Source organism: Buteo buteo, chromosome 2, assembly GCF_964188355.1.
Source record: "Buteo buteo chromosome 2, bButBut1.hap1.1, whole genome shotgun sequence".
NCBI lineage: Eukaryota > Metazoa > Chordata > Aves > Accipitriformes > Accipitridae > Buteo > Buteo buteo.
The window spans coordinates 28022935-28036923 of NC_134172.1; the positions used below are offsets into that span (position 1 = coordinate 28022935).

The 13989-nt window shown below is 45.7% G+C and overlaps 1 protein-coding gene across 1 annotated transcript in view; it reads left to right on the forward strand.

Moving 5' to 3' along the window:
• Window positions 1-12794, forward strand: part of ASB4 (ankyrin repeat and SOCS box containing 4) — a 34748-nt gene extending 21954 nt beyond the window's left edge. The window contains exons 3-7 of the mRNA XM_075049545.1: window positions 370-604; window positions 4189-4488; window positions 6678-7168; window positions 8824-8937; window positions 10573-12794. Of these exons, the coding sequence (XP_074905646.1) occupies window positions 391-604; window positions 4189-4488; window positions 6678-7168; window positions 8824-8937; window positions 10573-10761 (1308 nt within the window). The 5' untranslated portion in view covers window positions 370-390 and the 3' untranslated portion in view covers window positions 10762-12794. The remainder of the gene's footprint in view (window positions 1-369; window positions 605-4188; window positions 4489-6677; window positions 7169-8823; window positions 8938-10572) is intronic.
• Window positions 12795-13989: the final 1195 nt, after the last annotated feature.

Sequence of the window (13989 nt, forward strand, 5' to 3'; positions counted from 1 at the left end):
ATAAATCAGCAATGGTAACTATGAAAGGCAATGTGAGTACTTCTCCAGCTGAGAAACAACACCCGGGACTAGTGTCTTTTAATGTACACGTATGGTGGGAGCAGAGGGTAACCATGTGGTTAATGAAGCTTAATGTGTATAAAGCCTGTGGAAATAACTCTTATTTTGGTGTTATTGCTAGTGTGTGTGTCCTCGCTTTCATAAAAAGAGTGTGGTGATATCTAAGAGTGGCATTTCAATGCCTGAAATGCTCCTCATATAAATAGAACAAGCAGATCAGCATGACCGAGTGATAAAATTACCTTCTAGTCTTCAGGAACTTCAGCATGCAACTGTGCTATAGGGACCTCAGTGTACCCCTCTTCACAGCACAAACAAATACGTTTGAAAATGGATCTGGAGGAGACACACAAAGAGGGTGAGAATACGGAGGGGAAAATTACTCGAGCTGCAGCTGCAAAGTTGGTGAAAAAGGCTTTTCTTGAAGCCCTGAAGTCCAATGACTTTGAAACACTGGAAGAGCTCTTGAGCCAAAAGAAAATAGACGTGGACACAGTGTTTGAAGTGGAAGATGAAAACCTGATTCTGGCATCCTACAAACAAGGTAAATGTGGCAGCATTCACCAGCCAGGAAGTAGACAGGTTTGAGTGATTTTTGAAGAAACTGTGGTCTTTTATCTCTTCTGAAGCTGCAGCGTAAGCTGATTCATAGGCAGTAACGCCTCAGTAGGTTTGTACAGCCACAGTCGCCGTAGTAGGGGAGCTTACCAGCTGTACCCACTGGGCTTGGTGGAGGGCAGGCCAGAGACCAGCCTGAGCCTCCGCGCTGCTGAGGCAGCTGCTGCAGCTTCAGGGGAGTCCAGAAAGAGGGGTCCTTTGCCATTTCCTCACAGAGAACTCGGGTGCAAAGCCCAGAATAGACACATGCAGGCTAAGTGTGGTATATACCTTTCTTGCATGTACCCAGTCACATATACAGACCATTTAGAAACATAAAATAATCTCTTCCATGTTGAGTTTACGGTGGTAGCACAGTGCGTTTTCCCTAGCTCAGGAGAGCTAGGGAAATCCTGCAGACCTTGGATGTTGCTGGATGGTAGGAGAATTTTTTTTCAAACTGACAGAAACTGAGGATGTGCTAGTTTGTCAAAACAGAAACATCATCTGGAAAAACACAACCAGAAAAGACATCTGTTTTAGAGTGCAGAAAACCCAAACTGGTTCTCAGCCAGACACTGGCTGCGTTTCCAAAAACTTATAACTTAAAGCAATAAAACAAGTTTGCTCTATGCTAAAATCAACATTCTTCATGACCTACTTGCTAACAGACTCTTCATGTGTATCTAGAAAACAGTAATAATCAGCCTTTGCCAGAAGTTAATAATACGTGGAGATAAACATCTCCAGTCTCAGCAGCACAGCAAATGCATTTTTTTTCTGTGGTATAAAGAAGGCACAACATCCCACCTCTTCTCCTTTTCTGTGTTTACCTCTCATTTAATGGTTGGCTGCTGTTCTTTTGATTTCATTAGGGTGAGGATGATGCAGTCATGATGTCTTTCCCTTCGGGACAGTGTCTGAACTAACCTACAGAGTGATGAATGTATCTTAAAATACCTTTTCCTCTGTTCTCAGCAGGTTGAAATGCATTCTGGTTGTGGTTTGAGACTACAGGATTAATGCACAGATTTTTAATTGTAGATCATTTGACTGCAAGCATTAGCCTGTCTCTGTTGGAGAAGTCTCTCCTTTCTCCAAAAAGTAGAGAGGTAAATGCACCCTATGGCCTAAATCACAGCAGCGTATTCGCTTTCTTTGTCGAAAAAGCAGGAGGCACTCTATCAACTCTTGTGCGAATTCTACTTTTATTCTGTATCCCAGATAACTGTGATATGAGAGGGGGATTTCCTTGAGAAACAGCCTGAGCTTTGCCACAGCCGTAAGCAATGAAGCAGGAAAGAGATGCCATGGGTGACAGAGTGGTTTTTCTTCCTCTCTTCCAGAGGCTGAGAGCTCCCAAGGACACTGACCTTGCGTGTGCCATGTTTTTTTCACGTTTCCGCCCAAAAAGCCAGGCAAGCTGAACGAGGCCTCCCATGGAGCCCATGTCTGCTTCCTGCTCAGTGCCTGGTCCCTGTCCCTCTGGGTGCAGAGACACCCGTGGGTTTGGGCAGAGGGCAGAGCACAGCTCACCTGCAGCAGCACAGGCAAAGGAAATAAACGGTGGTCTCAGGCAGGAAAACTGTGGCTATATAAAGTGGTAACTTGGCTTTTAAGGATCACTTTCCTGCTGTTACATATCATTTATGGCTCACATCGGGCCATAAATGTGAGGCCCAGCTCCATGTGGGATAAGCCGGCAGTGCTCCACAGCTCGCCTGTAACAAGGGGGAATACTGCGTGTGAATTCAGACAGGGAGGTGATTTAAGAAACTTGCTCTGCTATATGCATAGGCTCTGGGATATAGCCCACCTACTTTGTGCCTGGTTTGGAGGCATATGATGAAAAGGTTGTCTTACTAGAGTTGGCAGCCTAGCCTGCATCGTCTGCGGGTTGAGAGAGGGTTGAGTGGCTGCAGAGGAGCCCGTCACCCTGCTTGGGCACTCAGGTGCCTCGGGGCTGCCTGCTGTTGCCGTTTGCGGCGTGTGTTCCTTGGGGCCTGGGTTTGGTAGTCCCCAGAGTTTCATCCTAGAGTGGATGCCATGGTCTCTAGACAGTTTCTCACCCCTGACATCTCACACGCTGGTAGTAATAAATGCTTATTTTGGTCAGGAACATGTCACTGCAGCCATGCCAGAGCAGGCAGTGCAGTTGCTGTCATGACTGTCTATTTTATATCTGTAACCTTTCAGTGAAAATCTAGCATTTTTCAGAGGAATACAAGAACTGCATTACTGGCATCTATCTCAGAATATACTTGCAATTTAACTAGGAGTGAGGAAAAACTTTAATCCATGTTTCTCCCTGCCACCAGCACTTTGTTTCTATCTACCTCTTTCCTCCCTCTCCATCTTCTTTCTGTCTAATACAACACACATGAATACTGCAAAAACTGTATCTATATGACATTAAGGTTGAAAAACTATATAAAACTAGAGATTTTAAAATGGAGGTCTGAATTAATTTGACCTCATTTTGCATCTTTAGTATTTTTTTCTGTATCTTTTACATGGTAACAGTATTCAACCAGGCATTTGTCCAAGGACAAATAGATAAATCAAACCCAGAAAGTTTTGTATGCACTTTCTAGCTAAGGTGCAGCTGCTGTATCTGAAAAGAAAGAGAAAAGAAGAAGTTTTAGACTTTTCTTGCCCTTCTGCACATTATTATTGTGTTTTGCTTTTTTTAAACAAACGATTATAGTAATCACTTCTGAGACTGTCTCTGTGTAGTCATTAAGCATGTAGTCCTATTTTGGGAACAAATATTTAAGTGTTATTTGGTCTTACACCTGTTGGTAATTAAAAAAACCCTGCACCATAATTGTGACATTTTCAGAGAAAAATCCAAACACTCTGGAGCCAAATTTCATGCTAAAGTGTCACTGCCTCTATTTGGCTCTTCAACCTAATTTACATCAGCATCCAAACTCCTTGCTCCATGCTCCTCAGGGGCAGTGGTTGGCAGGCGACCTGTGATACAGCTGCAGCCACATTGCCAGGGGTCATCTATGTGCAATGCATCACTGTAGGTCTGAATCCAGCTCCTGACATGCAAGATCCTGCCATCTCCCACGCAGAAATAGTAGGCTGAGCTATCTGTTGAGTCACTGGCCTAAGTAAATGCTGCCTTCGTACTCCAATGCCACCTTTGTTCAGCTATTGGCAGGCTGAAGATCCCATTTCCCCCATATTTTTTAGCTGGTGGCATTTCAAATGCTCTAAGCATTTATTTTTTTTTTATTTAGACTACACGGGTCACAAGAAAAACAAAAGCTGCCTTCAGAGTACATCTACATGGGAATTACCTCTCCAAAAGGCAGGCTATTCAGCACGTGTAGTAAAAGTGTGTAATGCAAATGAAATTATACTTGAGAGAACTTTGTGTGCACTAAGCTGTAGCTGCTGAAATTGCAGTAAATTAAAGCAAAACTCCAACCCTTCCTTCTCCCTCAATTATTCTCAGTAGGTGGATATTCCAAATGAAAGTCTTTGCCAAGGATGGTAACACATTTTCACTTTGTACAGGGTACTGGCTGCCTAGCTACAAATTAAAAATATCCTGGGCAACTGGACTTCATCTAGCTGTCATGTATGGACATCTGGAGAGTCTTTCGGTCCTCCTCAATCACAAAGCTACAATCAACTGCCGGCCCAACGGTAAAGCTGCAATCCACGTAGCGTGTGAAATGGCAAATGTTGAGTGTCTCAAGATCCTCTGCAACCACGGAGCTAAGCTGAACTGCTTTTCAATGAGTGGACAAGCGCCTTTGCACTTCTGTACGACACGAACCTCCATGCCTTGTGCCCAGCAGCTGGTTTGGAGAGGTGAGGTAAAGCTCTGGAGCATCTCTGGTGGTGCCCAGAGGTGGTGGTGGTTTCTCTTAGTAGGCAGTTTGTCAAAGTACATTGTATTTATCACTTCCATCCACAGTTGACCCATGCCTTCATCTCAGTCTCCTTTTCCCCATCTCTTTGATCAGAGGAAGTTTCTCCCTTTCTGATTCCTCACCCCATCTGTCCTTCCCTCTCCCTGGCCACCGGCCGTTACTCCAGAATCATTTCCCATTTCAGTGCCTTCAGCCCACTGCCCGGTCAGTCCCTCAGCAGAACAGCTCCACTGAATCAGGGAATTTCTATTTCTCTACTATTTTTCTGTCTCCTTCATCTAGGTTTACTGTTGAGATGTTTTCACATGAAAGTGTACCCCTCTCCTTTCTTATTTAAATTTCCTTGATCTCAGTAAAATTCTTTCAACCACTTGTTTTTTGAGACCTGGCCTAGAAAAAATGGATGTAGTTTTTCATACCATCTCTTCATCAGCAGCCAAACTCCTGCATCTATTTAAGGACTGGGGAAGAAAAAAAGGCTAAGATTTTTGTTTTCCCAAAGTAAGATACGTTACGCTGCTGGTCGTCTGTAACAAATGAAGTTATGAATAGACGTAATTCCTGGAGAAATAAATTGGTGTCACACACTATTTCCTTAACACAAGGATGCTGACTCGGGACAGTAAAAGACAGACATAAAAGGTACAGCAAAGTAAGGTAGTTCAAGGCCTCAGTTATAAACAGACAGATTCCCCTCTTTATCACACTGTGCCATGGCAAATACAAACGCTTTTGGTTTTGTTTTTTTTTTTAACATGTGTTGTTATTGAAGGCTTTTCCTGAGATGCAGAACCCAAGTATGCTTTGTGGGCAAGGCAATCTGCAGTCCCGAGTGAATAACCACATCGTTTTTCTTCTGCTGGAAAGATACATATTATTTTGTTTGGTAGAAAGGAAAATAAATGCTGCCAGTTGTATCCTGCCCAAAGCAAATAGTCCTGACAGCAGGAGTTGAATTTGCTACCATGGAAAAGCTTAAAAGTCAAATGTACTCTTATAAAATGTAGCTTAGGATGAATGCAAATGAAAGGATGCATTCTGTAGGCTTTCTCCACCCACCCATCCGCAACAGAATACTAATACTTTACAAGCCGCCCTGCATCCCAAAGCACTGGGTAAACTTGAATCTCCATATGAGCTAGATGGGGAGACTCCAGGCAAAACAGGACAGGTCTGGAGCAAAACGCGGCAGGTGTGCACAGTCACGTAGCAGCACCACCCAAGAGCTGAAGCCAGGGTTTCGGTTAATGTCCCCCCACCAAAGTTTCCAAGATGCATCTCCCACCCTGCCACCTCCACTCAGCCGTGTCACACCCCAGGTACTGCTTTGCGCTGGGGAATGGGGTCTCGCCAGCCTTCCCCTCTTTCTTAATACGCAGCGTTCGGTATTATTATTCCCGCCGTCATTTGCAACTCTTCAGAGCGAAGCGCCGGTAGCTGGAAAGCGGGAAGGCAGCCGGCAAGGAGCTGGGGAGCCCCGCCGGTGGGGGGCCGGGGCCGGGGCCGGGGCCGGGTGGGGGGTCGGGTCCCCCCGCCGCGTCCCGGCTTGTGTGCTCAGCAGATGGTGCTGTTGCTTCAGCTGCGGCAGCCCCTCGGCACAGACGGAGCGGTCCTACCAGTGCCCTTAGCAGCGTGGAAACAGGATCCGGACCCTCAGCCGCGGACTTTGGCGTTGGGGTTTTTATATCCTCTCTGGGTCGGTCATAAAAGGGCCCTTCTTCCAGGCTCGCAGTTCGTGAGGTGCTGCAGATCCGAGCAGAACTGTTCTCCGGAGTAGGAGCAAAGCTCTCCTTTTCCCTTCAGTTCTTCATTTCTAGGAAAAAGCATTTTACACAGAGATTTGGACCTGCATGCTGCTCCAAAATGGAGCGCTCAGATAAGGTCTTCTGCCAGCTTGGGGCCAAGCTATCACATCTGAGGCTGGATCCAAGAACCTGAAGTTTCTAAGGGTTTCCTGGAGGCTCAAGAAATGCAGAATCCACGTCCCTAGCTATTTGCATTTCCGTATGTGTCTTTTACACCAGTTGCCCGCCTCACCTTCTCCTTGGGTAGCAGGGCTCAAGCAGAGAGATGTCCGAATCCAGTTTTTCGTTGCCTTCATTTTGTCCCCTCATCTTTCTTTGGCAGGAGCAAATGTGAACATAAAAACAAACAACCAAGATGAGGAGACTCCTCTGCACCTCGTTGCGCGTTTAGGTATCCCGGAGCTCGTGGCCTTTTACGTGGAACAAGGAGCGCACGTTGATGCTCTCAATGCCTACATGGAGACTCCCCTGGCCTGTGCAGCCTATTGGGCCCTGCACTATAAGGATCAGATATACAGCCCGGATCACCACCTCATCTGTCGGATGCTCTTAGACTATAAAGCTGAAGTGAACGCTCGTGATGAGGATTTCAAATCCCCGCTCCACAAAGCTGCCTGGAACTGTGATCACGTCCTGCTGCACATGCTGCTGGAGGCAGGAGCAGAAGCAAACGTCATGGATGTCAACGGCTGTGCACCCCTACAGTATATCATAAAAGTGACATCTGTGCGGCCAGCTGCCCAGCCTGACATCTGCTACCAGCTGCTACTGAATCACGGAGCTGCTAGGATATATCCTCTGCAATTCCACAAGGTTAAGGATGGCTTTGTACAGTAGGGATATGGAGAGAGGTGATGTCTTGAACAGGAATGGGGTGAGAGATCGAAGCTTCAGGGTTTAGTGGTATCTGGATTTGTTGGAGTCCTGTAAACTGTGGGCCCAGAATGCCCAAAACCTTGTGAGGTGACCTATTGTAAGAGTGATATCATTTGACTGAAGAGAAATTACAGTTGCTGATGCCAGAAATCAGACCCAGATCCCATTTTTGTTCTTAACAAACCTGAAACCCTGAACTCTAAATGCTGGCTCAAGCCTAATTTTTCAGAGCTGATTCACTTTCTCATTTCAGAAAACCTACGTGCTTTTGTCAAACCTGGCTCCATACAGGCTTAACTGGGTTATACGAAATGCTTATTTCATGGCCTCTACCAAAGACTGGAGATCAGACCAGTTGATTCAGTTTGTCACTTCTGGTCTTTAAAAATCTATTCAAAATGAAATGGATCTCAATAAAGCTTTGTCTCATTCCCAGGAAATGTGAGAAATTAAGGGAAAATGCCAGGCCTGGGCTCATAGTTGATGAAAAAAAAAAAGAAAAATAATTGCAGGATCCCTCCCAAAGAATTTCTAAATGTCTGCAAAGCCCAAGGCACTGACAGAAGTAGCTGACAGTCTTATTGTATCAGACAACTAAGTAAGCTTGCTGTAGTCAGGACTTATTCTCTCTCATCCAGTGCCCTGAGCAACATTTTGCAGCTCCTCCACTGTATATGTAAAGTTTTAACAAGTCAAGCAACCAGAAGCCTTTAAATAAAATGCCAAACTTTTGGTTGTGCCCTCTTGAGCCCAGGATGAGCTGGCCCTGTCTGTAACAGAACAACACTTAGTTTCCTAGAGCGCGATTGAGAGCTGGGTCTCGGGTCTCCTCTTCCTGCCTCCGCCTTTCTCGTGTTGCATGGAGAGGGCCTCCCTTCCAAACTGTCATTTGCCATCTGTAAAATATGTAAGATGATATTTATCCCAGACGGATGCTCTGCAGTTTTATTTGTGAAAACCTGGTGACTGTGTGGGACAAAATTATGCATCGTATGGTGTGAATGCAAAATGTTATTCCCTGAGTGCGACTGACAATAGACTTTGGTTTTTTTCCTACTGAGCTAAAGTTACTGGGCAGAGCAGTTGTGTCAGGGGCCTCATGTGGCTTGGAAGCCCTACTTCTGAGCTGTGTTATCTCCCAGTCTTCTTTTAAATTTTCCTGTAATGATGCATTTTTGATTCATGTGACGGGATTTTTTTCTGTTCCTGTGCTGCATGACTTGGAGCAAGGACTTTGTGCATGCCTTTGTCTGGTGTTGAGTCACTCAACCCAGCTATGAGCAAGTTATCTCCAGATTTGGGCGATAAAGCCTACCCAGTCAGCAAGCTACACTGCTCTGGAGATCTAAGCCAGTACTTGTGTATGGTGTTAAACTGGGCTGTGCACAGCTCCACTGGGGGCTAGCCTGGGGTTTCTTCCTGTACTTGCACTGAATAGCGTAGACAGGGCTTGTGTCCTTTGCATCTCCAACCTTATCCTCTCGTAATTCTTTGGCTATGTCCATCTCAGTATGCCGTTGCACAGCGCCAAGCATCCAGGCTAGCCCCAGCTTCTTGGTGGTACTCATGGTCTCTGTGCATCTTGCCTGTAGGTGCTACAAGCCTGTCATTCCCACCCAAGAGCTGTGGAGGTTGTTGTCAACACCTACAAACACATCAAATCAACATCTAAGTGGAAAGCAGCCATACCTGATGACGTCTTTGAGGTAAGCTCTTAATCAGTTGTAATCAAGTAAAATCCAAGCTCATTATTTGCATTCTCCATATCCGACCACATAAAAGTGAGAATGCTGTTGAAAGAGAAGAACATCTCAGAGGATTACGACTTCCCCATTTAGTACCACTCACTTGACAAAAGTATATCACTCACTGACAAAAGCCACATTTTTGAGAAATTTTCATTGCAACATTATCCTTTGGAGCATCCCCTGTCAGGGGTACTGTAGGAACTCAGCTCTCCCTGCATTTAGCAAGTGCAAAGATTCTGGCTGTGACTGGTGTTTCTTCAGATCTGTCAATACATATATTTATATTTTTTTAAAGTCAGCTAACATTATAAAAGTACCATTTGACATGAGTATGACTATGTATCTAGTTTCTGTTGCATGGGTTGGGTTTCTGTGAGCAGGATTGGTTAGATGCAAATACAAGGGAGAATTTAAATGAAAAATAAGAGATCAAAGAGGAGAAGATATTGTCAAAAGGCAAAGCTGTGTCACAAACTATATGCTTTGACATAATTATCCCTTTAATTCAGAAATCCTCATAGTCCCAATATTCCAGTTTAAATCTAGTCTTTTATTAAGACTGGGCTTTTTCAAAATTTTCAAATCAGTGCTGAAGTTAAGTGCACCAATATCTGCCATACATCATCAGTGATGTTTAGGAAACTCCATCCATATTATAATGCAGAGTTATATAGCCATGGGAACTGTGAGACTTTTGGAGGGTCAGATTTGTTCAGAAAAATTTAAAAGAAATCATTCTGGGTAAACACAAAATTAGAATTTAAAGGTCTTTTTTCACCTTCATAACAATAATTAATAATAGTAATTTTTCTTCAAACAAAAATCTTGATCTGAAATATTGGAACATTCTTATTTGGAAAAGTCCACAGTTGCTCTATTTCTTTGTTGAGATTTTAATTTTTGTTGTCAAAGCTATTTGCTGAAGCAAATCTTTTGTTGACACAAATCCATACTTTTCCCATACATAATGTGTACGAGAAACTATGTGTAACCAGATCTGTCAAGTAGCAAGATTATAAAATAAGGCCAAGTCATACACAGTTGCACATATTTACCATTTGCTTCTTTTATTTCAACATCATTTGTAAGCATCTGCACTTTTCTTCTCGTGGGGATGCAATTTTTTTTATTCTAAAAGGCCACTGGGGCGATGAGTAAGCCCAAAGGTACTTTGCCGTTTGCAGCCCCAGTGAACTCACCGGTAACGCCGGCATTATGCTGCCTCGCTGCCCCGTGGTGAGGTTTAGAGGATTAATTCGTCCACGTACACTGACCCTGAGCTGGCTGCAGCGTCTGTTCAGATCAGGACTAACACCACAGAGGAAGCCCCACCTCAAACTGGTGGATAAAAGACATACCAAACCTAAAGATTTCATCATGGCCTTTAACTTAACACTAAATATTTGAGGCAAGCGTAAGGATTTTGTGCAGGCTTTTGGCTAAACCAAGTCCCCAGTGCTTGATGAGCCTCCAAGGTACAGGGGGGCTGGCTGTGTTTTTTACCCTGTTCCACCAAGGGCTGCATGTGGGCAGGGGAAAGGGAGGGCAGGAAAAAGCCTTATTTTCCTAAAACCCACTTGTGTTTTTTTACAGCGGCACCAGGATTTCTATGACTCTTTGTTCACTGTGTGCAGCAATTCACCACGGTCACTCATGCATTTATGCAGATGTGCTATTCGGGCGATATTGTCGGAAAGGTGTCACCGAGGAGTCCCCTTGCTCTCCATCCCCCTGTCCATGAAGAAGTACTTGCTGCTGGAACCAGAAGGAATCATCTACTGAGCTGCAGTGGAGTGGGCACCAGCTTCTCCCTCCCTGGATCCACACACCTCGGCGGGGTGCTGGAGATCCAGGCACAACCCTGACACAGCCCTTCGCCTTCGTACAGTGGCAGGCCAGCCTGAAGCTGGGCTGGGGTTTACTGGCTCTTCTCCGAGCCGCTGTCTCTCCCTGCACTGAAGAATCACAGCTGCAGGCTGCGGGTTGTGCTGGGGGAGGCAGGGCTGGAAAGGCCCCCCGCTCCAAACAAACACAGGAGCTCGTACTTCCATGCTTTGTTCAGCCTAGCTTAAAGGATGCCGCTGCTTCCTTTGGTATTTATTCCACTGCCTGCTAGATAGCATTAGATTCAATCTGAACAACCTTTGATACTGTTTCACTGTAGTTTTCTTCAGCTGTCATTTTGGGAGTAAAAGAAAGGATACTGTTGAAAAACAGGACATTTATTAGAAGAGTCACAGAAATGCTTTCCCAGAAAGACGTGGGCAAACTGCTTTGAATTGTGACCACAGACAGGATTTCAGTAGTTTCCATATTTTCCTGTGTATTGACTCTCAGTTCAATGTTAGTTTGCTGTTCACTACACCTGTCTGTATCTTATAAAGCTTTGTCATAATAATATCCTTTGTAATTGTAAGATTTTTTTCCATTATCAATCATAGTATGTGAACAGGATTGAAATCTGCAGCACTGAAATTTCCGCGTGTTGATATTCGTGCCTGGGTAGCTTTTATCAGATGCTGTCTCTGTTTCCACTCTCACTGCGACTGATGATAAATTCATATCCTGGTGTGAAGAAATGCAGGTAGAATGGACTTGCCCCTGCAACCTGCACAGCCGTACTTATACCCATCCATATATCCCTCAGGATGGTGTTGGATGGGATCTGGGAAGAATATGAACCCTTCTCTTCATTGACTATAAAGGGAACGTAGCCTGCTAACATGGACTATACACCTCATTTTTTGGCAGCTAAGCGCAGGTGAGAGGAATCCCACCTTAACTGAAAGGTGTTTCCAAGGTGAAGATGTGTTGGCTGTGCTGATACAGACCTGCCAGTCCCCCTGGTTTGCAGGCCCTGTGCTTTTGGACCTGCCAGCACTGGTTTCCCGGCTCAGCAGGAAACCTTTACCCTTGTGTATTGGTTTTATGTGGCAAGGTTTTGGTAGCGGGGGGGGTTACAGGGGTGGCTTCTGTAGGAAGCTGCTGGAAGCTTCCCCTGTGTTCGAGAGAGAGCGAGCCCATACCAGCCGGCTCTGAGACGGACCCGCCGCCGGCCAAGGCCGAGCCAATCAGTGATAGTGGTAACACCTCTGTGATAACATTTTTAAGAAGGAAAAAAAGCTGGCAGAGTGAGAAACAGCCGCTGGAGAGAGGAGTGAGAACATATAAGAGAAACAAGCCTGTGGACACCCAGGTCAGTGAAGAAGGAGGGGGAGGAGATGCTCCAGGCGCCGGAGCAGAGATTCCCCTGCAGCCCGTGGTGAAGACCCTGGTGAGGCAGGCTGTCCCGGAGCAGGTGGGTTCCCGAAGGAGGCTGTGACCCCGTGGGAACCCCACGCTGGAGCAGGTTCCTGGCAGGACCTGCGGATCTGTGGAGAGAGGAGCCCGTGGAGCAGGTTTTCTGTCAGGACTTGTGACCCCGTGGGGGACCCGCGCTGGAGCAGTGTGCTCCTGAAGGACTGCACGCCGTGGAAAGGACCCACGCTGGAGCAGTTCGTGAAGAGCTGCAGCCCGTGGGAATGGCCCACGTTGGAGACGTTCGTGGACGACTGTCTCCCGTGGGTGGGACCCCACGCTGGAGCGGGGGAAGAGTGTGATGAGTCCTCGCCCTGAGGAGGTGAAGCGGCAGAAAATATCGTGTGATGACCGTAAACCCCATCCCTGTCCCCCTTTTGCCGCTGGGGGGGCTTGGTGGAGAAATCCGGGAGTGAAGTTGTGCCCGGGAAGAAGGGAGGGGTGGTGGGAAGGTGTTCTGAGATTTCATTTTATTTCTCATTACCTTACTCTGGCTGATTTGTAATAAATTGAGCTAATTTTCCCTAAGCTGAGTCTGTTTTGCCTGTGACGGTAATTAGTGAATGATCTCTCCTGTCCTTATCTCGACCCGCAAGCTTTTTGTTATATATTTCTCTCCCCTGTCCAGCTGAGGATGGGGGAGTGATAGAACGGCTTTGGTGGGCACCTGGCTTCCAGCCAGGGTCAACCCATCACACCTTGACTGAGCTGCTGTCTCTGGTCCAGGAGGATGAAATTCAGGGCAGAGGCAGTTCACACACCAAGTGTCCTGCAGCAAGGGCAAGTGTGTGATCTGACCTGCAGATAAAACCCATTTTTCTTCCCTTTTTTAGTTTGATGCAATCCATCTGTGTTGTCCCACTTTTTCTAGACCCTGACAATTCTGGGCTCTGTTAAAAGGGCAGTGAGCCGTGCCCACCATCGGGAGCCAGTAACTCCTGACTTCTCATTGCACCTCTGACTGTGAGGTTGTTGGTCCTCACCATTATTATTATCTCATTGCAAGAGAGCCCACGGCATGTCAGGCTCTTCCCAGCCAGACAGGAGTGGCCAAGCTGTTCAGTGTCTCTGTGTCTCGCTAAGTGGCAATAACAGCAGTTGAAGAAATGTGCAGATTATTTAGTGTTATAAATCACTTCTCTTTCTTTCCATCTCAGTTTTCATGAATCAAAGCTTGTACACTGTGTTAGGAGAGAATCCAATTCATGGGTCTGTTTATGTTTAGCTAGACAGCAACATAGATTGCTATTTAACAGTTTCCAGTTCCAATGGAGAATTTCAAAGACAACGCAGACCATGAGAAAATGCTTTCTCATGTGAATGAAGTTGTAATATAGGTCCCTGTACTTTACTAAACCGATGAAAGATTTCTATAGCGTTGCAGAGATATATCTCTATCAGAGACACTACAGTAGTCTGCAGGGGAGAATGAATCAGGATCTGGGGCAGGTTGTCTGTAGAAAAATCCGCTTGAGGCGGTTCCAGGTCAATGGAATCCAGGCAATTCTGCACTGAGGAAAACCAGTGAATTTGGAAGGATGAAAAAAGCTTAGGTTATCTAAACCCACTATTTTTCTAGGTGATGTACCTACGTAAGTCAGGCATGAGGAAGAGGATTTGCAAAATGATCAAGGCAAGAAAATGTTTGTTGCTTCCTGAACAGTCTGAAAATGGGGCAAGCTGGGTAGTCTAGAAGAGACAGATGGACATAGC